Below are 14,472 nucleotides of genomic sequence, written 5' to 3' on the forward strand. Positions count from 1 at the left end.
TTACAAAGTTAAAAACAATATCCCAGTGACCCGTATCCCCCATTATCACATACGTACGGACATAGATACCAAACACACACATATGCAACTCTATGGACAAATGATTGCATGTCTGAGTACAGAGGAGACATGTGAGTAAACACTATCACAGGAGCCATTGTATGGTTACATTATGACCAAATAGGCAATTATGTACCTGCCATTAAACTCACAAATTGCACATATACATTGTTTTTACTAGTTATTTAATGTGTTATTTTGTGGCTGCAGGTTTGGTATTCAGCTGGCAAACCCCAAGCATAACCAAACTCCATCTGTCCCTGATGACCTACCGCTCTCAGAGGGCTTCCACTGGGAGTCCCTCTTAATGCCCGTCCCTGATCCTCGTCCTCCTCGCCAAGGCACGCCGGTGAGTGCGCCTCATGCGGCGACCCAGTCAGAGTCGAGGGCACAAGCACCAAGTGTCGAGCACCCGCCTCCAACTGCAGCCAACCCTGTCAAAGTGGAACCCGAGAATGAGAATTACGGAGCCAGGAAGAGGAAATGCCAAGAACCACAAGTTAGTTTTTGTAGAATATAACACCAGATTCACTTGTTTTTTCTTCCTGAGACAAACACATTTGTTTTATATTTGGAGTGAGAGTGCCAAAGGACTTCTCCCCAATCGAGTTAGATTATTTCTTCCTGTCACTCACATAAACTAGTGATGTAAAAGTTCCATTTTTATTTGTATTTAATTCACTCAATATTAAATACAAGTCACTGATACGTTAAAATAAATAACGAATGAAAAGAAGCAGGAAGAAATATAAACTCATATCCACAAATACAACATTAGTTGTTAAACTCCGGAGACTATTAAAGCCATATTTCTTTTTCTTAACACGCAAAGAAGAATAAAATACAACAGCTTAGTATTTTCATTATAAGGATTTTGCATATATATATATATTTTTTTAAGTACTGACAGGGATTCACGTTGTTTTGTTCCATAAACTAACATCTTTTGATTGAAATGCATCATTCTATTGTTACTGTTCTAACTCTTAATTTACAAAAAAATCTCAGTTCCTTTTAGGTCAGAATTTCTTTATTTTTACAAATCTGTTTATAATTATTTGTGGTAGGATTTCTCATTGCGCTTTTTACATCTTTTTTAGAACATTACCCTCTACAAGTTCATTACATTTTGATAAGTTTAACTGTTTAAATATAGGATTTGTGGGTTCCCTGTATCAACTTCCACTGATTACTCTAAGGGAGATTGAATTAACATTTTGAATACAAATAAAAAATATATTTTACAGGCACTACACAACATTCCAATACAATGTGTATACTATGCATTTTGCAATTCCTTTACTTTATATAAAACAACAATAGTTTCAAATATTTTAACCTTTGTAAAACTTAAGCGATTTCCATAACACATTTTCATCACTCGTAACACCCAAACACTATTTTCGTTTGTGAATGTCAACTCCTTCAACATACTATTGAGGCATGTACATCCTTAGTTTTACCAGTATTCAGGGATAACCTATAAATATCAAACCTTTTTTTTATTTTAATGAATGTGTTTTCAACCACCTCTAACATGTTTTTGATATTGTCACTTGCAAATAAAGTACACCTACACAATTTGGAAACCATAGTAATGTATATATATATAATATATAAGTCACATATACTGTAATATTGTACATTGTAATTCTTATATATTGTGTATATGACCTACACATAATATAACATATCTGTATATATAATGTACTGTGTATATATATTATGTAAATATTACGTGTATATATATCTGTTATATTTATATAGCTATATTTAGTCTATTTACACCTGCAATGTCCTTTCTATCCTTACACTTTTCATCATTGTAACTGAGCTACTGTGTGGAACAATTTCCCTTGTGGATCATTAAAGTTCGTCTAAGTCTAATATCATTGACATATAGTACAGACCAAAAGTTTGGACACACCTTCTCTGTCAATGTGTTTTTTCTTTGTTTTAATGACTATTTACATTGTAGATTGTCACTGAAGGCATCACAACTATGAATGAACACATGCGGAGTTATGTACTTAACAAAAAACGGTGAAATAACTGAAAACATGTTTTATATTGTAGTTTCTTCAAAATAGCCACCCTTTGCTCTGATTACTTTTTTGCACACTCTTGGCATTTTTTTGATGAGCTTTAAGAGGTAGTCACCTGAAATGGTTCTCACTTCACACGTGTGCTTGAAGCTCATGGAGAGAATGCCAAGAGTGTGCAAAGCAGTAATCAGAGCAAAGAGTGGCAATTTTGAAGAAACTAAAATATAAAACATGTTTTCAGTTATTTCACCTTTTTAAGTACATAACTCCACATGTGTTCATTTCATAGTTTTGATGCCTTCTGTGACAATCTACAATATAAATAGTCATGAAAGTAAAGAAAACGCATTGAATGAGGAGAAGATGTGTCCAAACTTTTGGCCTGTACTGTATATAAAAGCAGTATTGGTCCAAGGACTTATCCTTGTGGTACTCCACAACTTAAGCAATTTCACTATTGTTAACTTTTACAAACTGTTTTCTAGTCTTCAGGTATCTTATAACTCACTCATATGCCCCTCCTCTGATATCATACTTGTCCAGTAATGATTTACGATCAATCAGAGTCAGAATCAGAAATACTTTATTAATCCCCGAGGGGAAATTAGAATTTTTAGCACAATCCCATTCAAGAGCAGACAAACATTACAGGGAGACAGAACAGGATCGCTGACGGTTCTGCCAACTTCTGGCGCCCCTTAGAAAAAAGATGAAAGAAGAAACTCATCACACTCATAACACCTTCATCAACCATCAAGCATATCGGACGCTTTTTGTAGGTTGACAAAATACTTACTAAATATTGTTTTTTATCTATTGCAATTGAAATTGTCTCATTCCAATTCAAATGTGTTCTGCCTTTGAAAAACATTTTTCCTCATGCATGTGTCTTACATTGCAGGATGTTTTAATGAAGTGTTTACAAATATTCCTGCAGGATGATGGTGTTCCTAATCAGCAAGCAAATGTTAAACGGAAGAAAACTACATTGATTAAGGGTACTTTTTATATTTCATGCATTATTATTATTATTATTACCTTCAGTTGTCCAAATTTCAGTGAAACTTAAACTTTTTTTTTTACTTTGCCTTTAGACCAGAACCAAATGGACCAACTTTTAGCGGTGTCACTCAGGGAAGAAGAGCTGAGTTGCTCGCTGCAAGATTTGGACAAGTCTCTCAGCCTGGCCCGCAATGCCTTACAGGTCGCCTACACAGAAGTGCAGAGGCTCATGTTGTTGAAGCAGCAGGTACAACTCAAATAGTTGTATTAGGGCTGGGCCATATATCGATATACTCGATATACCGCGGGTTTGTCTCTGTGTGATATAGAAAATGACTATATGGTGATATTGGAGTATACGTTCTCCCGCAGTTTCTTTTAGCTGCTGGCATTACACTGCAGGCTCTTCTCACTCTCTCTTGCCTCTCCTTCTCACAGACAAGCGCACCTTCTTACATACGTCACATACTGTCGCGTTGTACTCCCTCGCATGAGAGGTAGCAGCATGGGTAACGTTAGGTGTGATGCTAGCGGAGTGGTGCGAGTGGTAATACGAGAGAACGGTGGTGCCGATCTGGTAAGAAATGAAGGAAGAATACATTTCTAAGAAAAACAGCATGGGGTGCATCGTCTGGCGGTGGTTTGGCTTCAAGCGGGAAGATGACGAACAAGAATGCGGCAAAAGCGTTGCCACAAAAAGTAGCACCTACTGCTAATATGTAGCATCGTTTAAAATTTCCCCCGCCAGAGAATGAAGAGTGCTTGAACCTGCATATCAACATCTCCGTTCGGTACCATACCCACAAAATGCCGAAGTAACCATTTCCAGATCGTATGAAAAAAATAGTCAACAACAGAATTTAATAACGTCCGCAGGAACCTACCACATAGCAAAGGACATACACTATTTGATTTCCTGTTGCGCAGCTCATTTTTATTTGACAGGTATTGAAATATCATGTGTGACATCATGCACAAAGGTGCACTTTATTTGCTTTAAACTATTGTAGTGGCGTTCTGTACAAAAAGTGCACTTTAATTTAGTGTTGTTTTAAAATGTCATCTTAGTGACATCATGCACAAAAGTGCACTCCTAGCTTGTTTTAAAATGTCTCTGACAATCTTGCACTTTGGGGCGGTAGAGCGGCCGTGCCAGCAACTTGAGGGTTGCAGTTTCGATCCACGCTTCCGCCATCCTAGTCACTGCCGTTGTGTCCTTGGGCAAGGCACTTTACCCACCTGCTCCCAGTGCCACCCACACTGGTTTAAATGTAAATTAGATATTGGCTGTCACTATGTAAAGTGACTTGAGTCACTAGAGGAAAAGCGCTATATAAATATAATTCATTTCACTTCACTTTCTGTTTTGAAATGACATGAATGTTTGTGCCACTGCTTAATAACTGTTTAATAAATACACTTATCTAAATGGACTTAATTGTGGTTTCCCTCTCTGCATGAAAGTTTAAAAGTAGCATATATTAATGCAGTATGAAGAAGAATATTTTAATTTAGACACATAGAATCATCATACTGCTGTGATTATATGCATCAAGTTTTCAATGAAGGCTAAGGCAAAATATCAAAATGTGTATCGTGGGATGGCTTTAAAATACCGAGATATTAAAGGCCTACTGAAACGACCACGCAGTCTGATAGTTTATATATCAATGATGAAATATTAACATTGCAACACATGCCAATATGGCCGGTTTAGTTTACTAAATTGCAATTTTAAATTTCCCGCGGAGTTTATTGTTGAAAATGTCGCTGAATGATTACCCAAGCGCGTGACGTCGCGGACTGTAAGGAAATATTAGCGCTGCACACACACACAGCTAAAAGTTGTCTGCTTTAATCGTATAATTACACAGTATTTTGGACATCTGTGTTGCTGAATGTTTTGCAATTTGGTCAGTTAATAATGGAGAAGTCAACGTAGAAAGATGGAGTTGGGAAGGTTTACAAACACACGGTGATCCCTTGTTTAAAATTCCCGGAGGTGAAGCTTTACTTTGGATCAGAGCAGTCAAGCGAACGTGGATCCCGACCAAATGTCAACCAGCAGTTTTTGGGGAGAAAATTGTGGTAAAAAGTCGCCTCTTACCGGAGATCAGCTGAGCTTGCGCCGTCCATACAGCTGCCGTCGACTTCCCTCAGACACTAGCCTCAAGACACCCGTGGACACACCCCTCCGACTATCAGGTACTATTAAACTCACTAAAACACTAGTAACACAATAGAAAGATAAGGGATTTCCCAGAATTATCCTCGTAAATGTGTCTAAAAACATCTGAATCGAATCCGTCCCAATGCAATTGCCTTTTTTTTTTTTCTTGATTTTTTTTTTTTTTTTTTTTTCTAGTCCTTCGCTATCAATATCTTTAATCACGAATCTTTCATCCTCGCTCAAATTAATGGGGAAATTGTCGTTTTCTCGGTCCGATTAGCTCTTGCTGCTGGAGGCTCCCATTAAAAACAATGTTAGGACGTGAGGAGCCCTCACCCTTGTGACGTCATCGTCTGCGACTTTCGGTAAAGGCAAAGCTTTTTTATCAGCACCAAAAGTTGCGAACTTTATCGTGGATGTTCTCTACTAAATCCTTTCAGCAAAAATATGGCAATATCGCGAAATAATCAAGTATGACACATAGAATGGACCTGCTATCCCCGTTTAAATAAGAAAATCTCATTTTAGTAGGCCTTTAATAAAAGGCCATATTGCCCAGCCCTAAGTTATAGATTTATTTTGTCTTTTCCTCCAGTTATATTGATTTTGTCCATTGCTGCTTTCCAGTGCTCTACAGAGGTGGACAGTCTGAGAGCGAGGCGTATTGAGATTCTACAGGGGATGCAAGGTACTGTTCTTGGACTTTTTAAAGTAAGGCCTGCTACCTGGAAGTTCTTCATTTTACTGGTCATTTTGTGGTCATTTCCAGAAGTGTATTCTGCAACCTCTAATGTGGTGCAGGTAGCCACTCCATCAACAGCGGGGTCCACTCAGAGGCCATCTACTAGCGTCCTCGCCTCTCTCGCCAACAGCCATCAAACGCCCACACCGGCGTCCTTCACCAGCCAGCCTCCTCTCGCCGCCCTGCCCACGCCAACCATTACAGTTAAACAAGAAGCTATGAACCGGCCAGCTTTTCATCACCCCCATGCCCAAATGAACGACGTCAACACACCGGCAACGACCTACCCTGCGTTGCTGCCGACGCCTCCCACCCGGGTGTCACCCATTGTGGCTCCTCCCACAGCGGCTGCTTGTAAACCAACAAAGTGTTCAGCACCTGTGACTCCGCCCTTGTTTGCTAATTCCTCCTACATGGATGCGGTGAAGAGGGAAAGTCTTTCGAAAGGGGAAATAATCCAAATTGATTCCGAGCATAGGTATGAAGAACATCCCTCTGCAGAACACATACAAGTCCATGAGCGTGTGGCCGGTAGGCATGTACCGTCTACCACGGCAGCATATGGTGACAAAGGAGATGATAGCGATGATTTAATGGAGGTAATGGATTCCTCCAAAACGGTAGTTATCATCGTCGATGAATCCGAGAACGAGGACTCACCTGATAGTGGACCTTTAAAGAGGCCAGGTCTTCAAGAGGCGCCTCAGAAGTGTGTCGGTGTGCAGCGCAGTTCCTCAAGCACATGGACTAACCAGCAACACAATGTTTTTAATAGGTGAGTTTGCCTTTTTTGTTTCCTGTCAAGCACAAAGTCACTGAATGTTGTCTTTACCCTCTCCCAGGCAAACCACAGGTGCTTCTGTGTCTGGAAGTGAAACCACTCTTTCTCCAGGTTAGTGCCATCACTGCCATGTTATTTCTCTTACTAGTTTCTCCGTATCATGGGTGTCCAAAGTGCGGCCCACAGGTCATTTTTTAACAATCCCATGGCACATTGTAAAAATACTATTTAAAAAAAAATAAAAATAAAATAAAAAGTGTTATAAAAGAGCCAACAGGTGAAATGTAACAAGAACATGTTGCAATGTTGACTCTAATAACACAAAGCTGCCATCCAGGCTGTTTCTTTCTTTAAAAAATAATAATGAATCAAAATCAATGTCATTATGAATTATAGACCTATTCAAGGCTCCAAAAACGTCACATTAAATATTCCACTTTGAGATATTATTTGGGGAAAATGTTTCATAGTTTGCGTTTACGTATAAAAAAGTTTTTTTTTTTTTTTTTTTTTTTTTTAAAAGGGCCTGAAACAAACAAACACAAAACCTAAACAACAATACAACTTATTGATGGATAGATCTGAAGTTGATCTCGAGATTATTGTGTTAAAAGTAAACAGTTAAAAAAAATGTATAATTTATTTTTTAACACTTAAATGAGTAGGACCCTTTTGGATCCCCAATAATTTTTTGTGTGATTTGTTTTTAAGTGTCATTTAAAAAAAAAGAATAAAATCAATGTTGTTATGAGTTATTGACCTTTTTAAGGTTTCAATTATTATGTAATCTCAAATATTCCACTTAAAAATGTTATTGGGTGAAAATATTACATATTTTGTGTTTTTTCCATAAAAAAACTGGGGTTTTCATACATTTTACATCTTTAATGACGTTATATTGACAGATAGTCCTAATGTTGATCTACAGATTTAAACCTTGAATAATAATAAAAATAACAATACTGAATAATGACATTTTTTATATTTTTTTGACCAAAACCCTTTAGTGGAGGCCCAAATGTATAATTTTTATACATATATTGTTTTGGTTTTTAACATAAAAAATATCAAAATGGCCCCCGCTTGCTTTGATTTTTCAGTGTGCGGCCCTTAGTGGAAAAAGTTTGGACACCCCTGCTCTATATTGTCAGCTATAGAGTGAGTTCAGTTCAGGTCATCATTGTTCTCAGGGCAGGCTTGATTAAATTCAATAGTTGATCATTATCGTGTTTGCTTGTTCTACTTTGATGATGCACTAAACTACTTCATAAATGACAACTTTGACTAATCATATTAGTCTCTGTTTGGTTTACCACATGGGTAGGGAACCTATGGCTCGTGAGCCAGATGTGGCTCTTTTGATGACTGCATATGGCTCTCGGATAAATCTGAGCTGACGTTGCTTAACACAATAAGTAATGAATAATTCCACTTGTAATCACAGTGTTAGAAATAACGTTTAAAATTGAAAACATTCTCATGCATTTTTATGTTCAAGAAGTTATGTTAATGGTAAGAAGTAATTTATTTATTATTGGTTAGTGTGGGGCTTGCCCTCCTAGGGGTTCTTCAGACCACCAAGCACCGACATGAGAGCCTGTTTCAGGGTTACAATATTGTTTATCCATCCATCCATCCATCATCTTCCGCTTACCCGAGGTCGGGTCGCGGGGGCAACAGCCTAAGCAGGGAAACCCAGACTTCCCTCTCCCCAGCCACTTCGTCTAGCTCTTCCCGGGGGATCCCGAGGCGTTCCCAGGCCAGCCGGGAGACATAGTCTTCCCAACGTGTCCTGGGTCTTCCCCGTGGCCTCCTACAGGTTGGACATGCCCTAAACACCTCCCTAGGGAGGCGTTCGGGTGGCATCCTGACCAGATGCCCGAACCACCTCATCTGGCTCCTCTCGATGTGAAGGAGCAGCGGCTTTACTTTGAGTTCCTCCCGGATGGCAGAGCTTCTCACCCTATCTGTAAGGGAGAGCCCCGCCACACGGCGGAGGAAACTCATTTCGGCCGCTTGTACCCGTGATCTTATCCTTTCGGTCATGACCCAAAGCTCATGACCATAGGTGAGGATGGGAACGTAGATCGACCGGTAAATTGAGAGCTTTGCCTTCCGGCTCAGCTCCTTCTTCACCACAACGGATCGGTACAACGTCCGCATTACTGAAGACGCCGCACCGATCCGCCTGTCGATCTCACGATCCACTCTTCCCTCACTCGTGAACAAGACTCCTAGGTACTTGAACTCCTCCACTTGGGGCAGGGTCTCCTCCCCAACCCGGAGATGGCACTCCCCCCTTTTCCGGGCGAGAACCATGGACTCGGACTTGGAGGTGCTGATTCTCATTCCGGTCGCTTCACACTCGGCTGCGAACCGATCCAGTGAGAGCTGAAGATCCCGGTCAGATGAAGCCATCAGGACCACATCATCTGCAAAAAGCAGAGACCTAATCCTGCGGTCACCAAACCGGAACCCCTCAACGCCTTGACTGCGCCTAGAAATTCTGTCCATAAAAGTTACGAACAGAATCGGTGACAAAGGACAGCCTTGGCGGAGTCCAACCCTCACTGGAAATGTGTCCGACTTACTGCCGGCAATGCGGACCAAGCTCTGACACTGATCATACAGGGAACGGACCGCCACAATAAGACAGTCCGATACCCCATACTCTCTGAGCACTCCCCACAGGACTTCCCGAGGGACACGGTCGAATGCCTTCTCCAAGTCCACAAAGCACATGTAGACTGGTTGGTTGGGCAAATTCCCATGCACCCTTAAGAACCCTGCCGAGAGTATAGAGCTGGTCCGCAGTTCCACGACCAGGACGAAAACCACACTGTTCCTCCTGAATCCGAGGTTCGACTATCCGACGTAGCCTCCTCTCCAGTACACCTGAATAAACCTTACCAGGAAGGCTGAGGAGTGTGATCCCACGATAGTTGGAACACACCCTCCGGTCCCCCTTCTTAAAGAGAGGAACCACCACCCCGGTCTGCCAATCCAGAGGTACCGCCCCCGATGTCCACGCAATGCTGCAGAGTCTTGTCAACCATGACAAGACTTTGTCATCGTTGTTTATTTTTTCAATAAGTCCCTCAGTTGCTTTCCAGCAATTGTCTTTTTCTCTTTCGTCCTCATTCGCGCTCTGGCTCCAGTTCCAACCCCGTCTCTCCTCCTGGCTGCTGCTTATAAACAGAGCGACAGGTGATTACAAACCTCGTTTCCTTATGAGTTGGGAAATTCTGTTAAATGTAAATATAAACAGAGTACAATTATTTGCAAATCCTTTTCAACCCATATTCAGTTCAATGCACTACAAAGACAAGATAGTTGATGTTCAAACCCATAAACTTTATTTTTTTTTGCAAATAATGATTAACTTAGAATTTCATGGTTGCAACACATGCCAAAGTAGTTGGGAAAGGGCATGTTCACCACTGTGTTACATCACCTTTTCTTTTAACAACACTCAATAAACGTTTGGGAACTGAGGAAACTAATTGTTGAAGCTTTGAAAGTGGAATTCTTTCCCATTCTTGTTTTATGTAGAGCTTCAGTCATTCAACAGTCCGGGGTCTCCGCTGTCGTATTTTACGCTTCATAATGCGCCACACATTTTTGATGGGAGACAGGTCTGGACTTCATGCACTCTTTTTTTACGAAACCATGATGTTGTAACACGTGGCTTGGCATTGTCTTGCTGAAATAAGCAGGGGCGGCCATGATAACGTTGCTTGGATGACAACATATATTGCTCCAAAACCTGTATGTACCTTTCAGCATTAATGGTGCCTTCACAGATGTGTAAGTTACCCATGCCTTGGGCACTAATGCACCCCCATACCATCACAGATGCTGGCTTTTCAACTTCGCGCCTATAACAATCCGGATGGTTACTTTCCTCTTTGTTCCGGAGGACACCACGTCCACAGTTTCCAAATATAATTTGAAATGTGGACTCGTCAGACCACAGAACACTTTTCCACTTCGCATCAGTCCATCTTAGATGAGTTCGGGCCCAGCAAAGCCGGCGACGTTCCTTGGTGTTGTTGATAAATGGGTTTTGCTTTGCATAGCAGAGTTTTAACTTGCACTTACAGATGTAGCGACAAACTGTAGTTACTGACAGTGGTTTTACGAAGTGTTCCTGAGCCCATGTGGTGATATCCTCAACACACTGATGTCTGTTTATGATGTAGTACCACCTGAGGGATCAACAGTCCGTAATATCATCGCTTATGTGCAGTGATTTCTCCAGATTTTCTGAACCTTTTGATGATTTTACGGACCGTAGATGGTAAAATCCCTAAATTCCTTGCAATAGCTCGTTGAGAAATGTTCTAAAACTGTTCGAAAATTTGCTTACAAATTGGTGACCCTCGCCCCATCTTTGTTTGTGAATTACTTAGCATTTCATGTAAGCTGCTTTTATACTCAATCATGGCACCCACCTGTTCCCAATTAGCCTGCACACATGTGGGATGTTCCTAATAAGTGTTTGATGAGAATTTCTCAACTTTATCAGTATTTATTGCCACTTTTCCCAACTTGTTTGTCACATGTTGCTGGCATCAAATTCTAAAGTAATGATTATTTGAAGAAAAAACAAAGTTTATCAGTTTGAACATCAAATATGTTGTTTGTAGCATATTCAACTGAATATGGGTTGAAAATTATTTGCAAATCATTGTATTCCGTTTATATTTACACCTAAGCCAATTTCCCAACTCTTATGGAAACAGGGTTTGTAGATAACAAGGCCCAGGTGGGCCATCTACGCACCTGTCGCTGATTTCGAGGCCGGTCCTGGCAACACCCTGCTTCGCTGCAGGCCACGCTCCCTCCACAGTTAGCTTCAGAATAACAATGTTATTACAAAGAATAAGACACTTATTATACTCTAGAAATGTTGGTCTTACTTAATAATGCACGCGTTTAGTTGTGTTCAGTGCTAAAAATATATTATATGGCTCTTACAGAAATATAATTTAAAATATTTGGCTTCTTGGCTCTCTCAGCCAAAAAGGTTCCTGACCCCTGGTTTAGCAGCATCGCGGCCGTCTACATTCAAAAGCCTGTAGAGATATTTGCTCATTTATCATCGCTTCAAGCGTGACCAATTTACACATGTATTTCTAAAACGACCACACGATTTTAAGTTTGTGTTGTAGCCGAACCTTTTCCCTAAAAATTAAAATGTCTAAAAAACTATAGTTCTTGATTTCTTTTCCCCATTTATTGTGTTTTGTTTACTTTTTTGATTAATGCCAAATTGGCATACCAGTTTTGAATTGGCTTCACTGCTGTTGAAGATTAAGAAAACTTTTATCTTCCCCTTTTTTTACCTTTTCATATACTGCATAATTTAGAGATTTTCTGGAAATTAAAGAAAGCACTATTGAACATGTTGGATTGAACTGAATTGTAGTTGTCAAAGTAGTCTTTTTTTCTATTTATCATAAATACAAATAAATGTAGTAAATACATATTTAACATAATTTGTAAAATAGTAATAGTACATATTTTCTCATTCTCTCAATACGTTCTTGAACAACATTTTTGTTAGTGTTTTTCATGCACACATGCAGACTGTTCTTAAAGTACAGTAAATCCGTGTTTATCGCCTTCTGTGAATTAACAATTATATATATTTTTTTATATAGCTAGCACACCAAAAACCTGTCGACTTTCCAAATGCTTTTTAACCTTAAGAATACCCTTCAGAAATGATAAAATAACATCCATACAGTCACCTTTAAAACCGCAGACTTCAAAGAGACTATTATCAATCATCATCAATCAATCAAAGTTTCTTTATATAGCCCTTATTCACAAATGCCTGGAAGGGCTTACAATATTCATTAGGCCGTAGTCAGCCCTATCGCCCCTAATGTGTTACACAATTAATTTTAAACCTCTAAAGCCTGAGTTGGCCACATGTGTGGACAGCACCTTTTAGCTCTTATTTCCAAAATTGTGTACATTACTGAATTAGGGTCTTGTGGCCCTTATTTGGACACTTATACTGCCATCTGGTGGTGTCAGAAGAGTATAACATACAATGGAATTTGGGAAAAACAACTGTAAAAAGAAGAATTAACGTGTCACTAAACATGAAGTACACGTTTGTTACTTATGGACTAAATCAGTGGTTCTCAAATGGGGGTATGCGTACCCCTGAGGGTACTTGAAGGTATGCCAAGGGGTACGTGAGATTTTTTAAATAAATTTTAAAAATAGCAACATTTAAAAAATCCTTTATAAATATATTTATTGAATAATACTTTAACAAAATACGAAGAAATGTTTAGAATTAAGTTATTGAATCCAGATGGATCTCTATTACAATCCCCAAAGAGGGCACTTTAAGTTGATGGTTACTTCTATGTGTAAAAATCTTTATTTATAATTGAATCACTTGTTTATTTTTCAACAAGTTTTAAGTTGTTTTTATATCTTTTTTTCCAAATAGTTCAAGAAAGAGCAATACAAATTAGCAATATTTTGCACTGTTATACAATTTAATAAATCAGAAACTGATGACATAGTGCTTTATTTTACTTCTTTATCTCTTTTTTTCAACCAAAAATGCTTTGCTCTGATTAGGGGGTACTTGAATTAAAAAAATGTTCACAGGGGGTACATCACTGAAAAAAGGTTGAGAACCACTGGACTAAATCATATAAAAAGATGATTCTGAGTTTTTATTCTAATTGGGGTCCAATAAGCCCAAATAGCAAAGAGAAAGGAAAAAAAAAGCATGTAAACAGACAGCTTGGGCCTTAAGAGGTTGGGTCACAAATAAATCTTGTTTAGGACCACAAAAAGACGGCCCGGATTGTTCTGTGGGGAATTTTGTGTTATTCCCTTTCCATTGCTGTTTGTTGAACACAAGTATTGACTCTCTGTCAAGTGTCAACCAATTGGTACTTCGCTACAGCTGGTATCCACACCAAAGGACAAACGACTTTTGACCCCGACTGTCAATCAAGGAAAAGTGTTGACGTGACTTTAATTCTTGTATCAGGGGCTGTTAGGGTGACCGAAGAGGAGGAGCTAGAGCCATCCTTGGGAGAATTTACTAATCACACAGGCTCCGTTCATGGCCTGCAAATCCACGAGGGGCTCTTGTTCACTTGCTCAGCAGACAACACGGCGAGGGCTTACAGTTTGGCGGTATAGTAGGACGCAGTATTGATGCTTCGACACTCATCCAAACACGATTTTTATGATGTTATTCCAATCTGCCCACCCACAGAACCGGGAATGCCAAGCTGTGTTTGAGGGACACACAAGCAAAGTCAACTGTCTGCTGGTCCCTCCTATTCCCAGCATGCCAGCACGACTCTACACAGGGTCCAGTGATCAGACCATTCGCTGCTACAGTTTAAAGGTACATGACAACCTCTACAGTTGTCCCTCGCCACATCGCGCTTCAAATATTGTGGATTCACTACGTCACATATTTCTTTAAGCGTCTTCTACATCAGGGGTGTCCAAAGTTTTTGACTGAGGGGCTGCTTTGGGCTTAAAAAATGTGTGTCTGTCTGTGTGAGTGTTTGTGCATATGTATGTACAGTGGGGCACAAAAGTATTTAGTAAGCCACCGATTGTGCAAGTTCTCCCACTTAAAATGATGACAGAGGTCTGTAATTTTCATCATAGGTAC

The 14,472-nt window shown here is 39.7% G+C and overlaps 1 protein-coding gene across 1 annotated transcript in view; it reads left to right on the forward strand.

The window, feature by feature from the left end:
• LOC133542304 (zinc finger protein 106-like) overlaps positions 1 to 14,472 on the forward strand; it is a 37,432-nt gene that overhangs the window by 11,471 nt on the left and 11,489 nt on the right. The window contains exons 6-13 of the mRNA XM_061886302.1: positions 271 to 559; positions 3,043 to 3,103; positions 3,200 to 3,354; positions 5,905 to 5,965; positions 6,047 to 6,794; positions 6,862 to 6,911; positions 13,831 to 13,979; positions 14,062 to 14,196. Of these exons, the coding sequence (XP_061742286.1) occupies positions 271 to 559; positions 3,043 to 3,103; positions 3,200 to 3,354; positions 5,905 to 5,965; positions 6,047 to 6,794; positions 6,862 to 6,911; positions 13,831 to 13,979; positions 14,062 to 14,196 (1,648 nt within the window). The remainder of the gene's footprint in view (positions 1 to 270; positions 560 to 3,042; positions 3,104 to 3,199; positions 3,355 to 5,904; positions 5,966 to 6,046; positions 6,795 to 6,861; positions 6,912 to 13,830; positions 13,980 to 14,061; positions 14,197 to 14,472) is intronic.

The sequence above is a fragment of the Nerophis ophidion genome, linkage group LG24 (genome assembly GCF_033978795.1).
Source record: "Nerophis ophidion isolate RoL-2023_Sa linkage group LG24, RoL_Noph_v1.0, whole genome shotgun sequence".
In the NCBI taxonomy this organism is placed as follows: Eukaryota; Metazoa; Chordata; class Actinopteri; order Syngnathiformes; family Syngnathidae; genus Nerophis; species Nerophis ophidion.